This window comes from Nanorana parkeri, unplaced genomic scaffold (assembly GCF_000935625.1).
Source record: "Nanorana parkeri isolate BGI_ZX_2015 unplaced genomic scaffold, ASM93562v1 scaffold1998, whole genome shotgun sequence".
NCBI lineage: Eukaryota > Metazoa > Chordata > Amphibia > Anura > Dicroglossidae > Nanorana > Nanorana parkeri.
The window spans coordinates 185,494-187,396 of record NW_017308266.1 but is presented as its reverse complement, the minus strand read 5'-3'; the positions used below and the strand labels follow the sequence as shown (position 1 = coordinate 187,396).

Sequence of the window (1,903 nt, the reverse complement as noted above, 5' to 3'; positions counted from 1 at the left end):
GGAAGGTGTCCTTCTTCCTGAATAGCACCCAGCGGCTCGACATGGGGCGATCGTCCGCTCCGCTGTCCTCCATCTTCTCTACATGTCTGTGTTTGTTGTAGGTGATCGATGAGACCCTGGACGTGAAGGAAATGATCTTCAATGCTGAGCGGGTCAGCGGATTGGCAGATGAACAGGTATGTACCAATGACCCGTTTCCTCCCTCAGACAGATGCAGCGTCACCGGGCTGTGGCATACATATACCAGAGTGCAGATAGATGGTGGGGAGAGCCCTACAGAGCAGTAACGGGGGGTCAGCTTAATATAGGGGGCGCCAAGTGTGCCCAGGTTCTCCCCATTAATAGACACGTGACATCAGTGGCGTCACAAGGGGGGTGCGGCCCGCACCCGGGTGACACCATTGGAGGGGTGACGCCAAAATGACTGTCATTTTGGTGTCACCCCCCCTCTGAAAAGTCGGGCGCTCGGTAATGGAGATAGGAGGGGACCCGGCAGCATACCTCATCCCGCCGGGTGACTGTCCCCTCTCTCTGCCGGAGTCCATCACCAAGATGGCCGCCGGCAGGTATCAGGTACTGCACGCGCAGTGACGTCTCGGCTGGGTGACTCGGTTACCGCTCCGGGTGTCACCGGTTCGGGACGGCCCTGCGTGGCATACACCAGAGTCAGCCGCGAGGTACTGCAACACTTGTCTCTTCAGAGGAATGAGAAGAATCGAATCATTTAGGGAGCTCGCTGGGTCTGGTGAAGCAACGCTCCCTACCAATGGGTACCCAGAATGTGATTGGGGTGTAAGAATACCACAGGAGTGCCAAAGCGGTCCGAGTCCAATTCATGGTTCACAGTACGATCCCATAAAACAGCCGACCCGTTTCGGGGGCCCGGCCGCCATGTTTTTGTTCTGCGCTGTAATACGGATTATTTCTCCCGCAGGAGCCGGAGAGTCTGCGTAACCAGTTCAGCTTCAACAGCAGCACTCTGATTGGCCTCCTGGTCATCGCCGTGGCCATCGCCACCATCATCGTCATCAGCCTGGTCCTGCTGAGGAAGAGACAATACGGCACCATCAGCCACGGCATTGTGGAGGTGAGATCACGTGACCACAGACCTCCCCGTGCTGCTGTCATTGTATATGGCGGGGACTGAAGATCGAGTCATGTGATTTTATGTGGGTGGCGTCTTGTAGTCAGGTGATGTAGGTGGGCTGAAGCTCATCACTGACTACATACAACCTGATTGGGGGATATGCAGAAGCTCCGCCCCCAGGTTAGTGTGCAGTGACGTTCTTCTGTTTATTTTGGTCTAAAAACGCACGTGTGGGATGCAAGCCGTCCCCTTTAGATGGACATAGTCACTGACCAATAGTGCAAAGGGGCGGGGCCAGATTCTCAACCATGACCTGTCCTGTGATGCATAGCCACTGCTTCCATCGAGGCTGAGGGCTCTTGAGAGGAGTACTGGGGCAGGGTGCTGTGATGTTTTCAGGAAGCCATGTACAGCCCCCCTGCCTGTATTGGATAGAGAAGCACAGAGACCCAGTGATGACATCACCGGGTATAAAACAAGGCAAATGGATTTATTTAAAATGTCCATTAGCGTATTGATGAGGGGGAGGGGGGATCGGAGAAGGCCAATCATTGGGATTTAGTGGGGGGCGGAGTTTGTGCCTGAGCTCCGCCCCTCCACCACGGCACAGAAAGCTCCTATTGACGTGTGATCAGATGCTCCTGGTTCCGGCCCGCGCGGCCCTCCTGAACATCTTTTTTTGTGTGTTCTAGGTGGATCCGATGCTGACCCCGGAGGAGCGTCACCTGAACAAGATGCAGAACCACGGCTACGAAAACCCAACGTACAAATATCTGGAGCAAATGCAGATCTGAGGACCACCTGACCTGGGGGAGG

The 1,903-nt window shown here is 55.2% G+C and overlaps 1 protein-coding gene across 2 annotated transcripts in view; it reads left to right on the top strand.

The window, feature by feature from the left end:
- APLP2 (amyloid beta precursor like protein 2) overlaps nt 1-1,897 on the top strand; it is a 51,903-nt gene extending 50,006 nt beyond the window's left edge. For both annotated transcript variants that reach the window (XM_018572326.1, XM_018572327.1), the window contains 3 exons: nt 102-176; nt 935-1,087; nt 1,780-1,897. In XM_018572326.1, the coding sequence (XP_018427828.1) occupies nt 102-176; nt 935-1,087; nt 1,780-1,881 (330 nt within the window). In that variant the 3' untranslated portion in view covers nt 1,882-1,897. The remainder of the gene's footprint in view (nt 1-101; nt 177-934; nt 1,088-1,779) is intronic.
- The last annotated feature ends 6 nt before the right edge of the window (nt 1,898-1,903 follow it).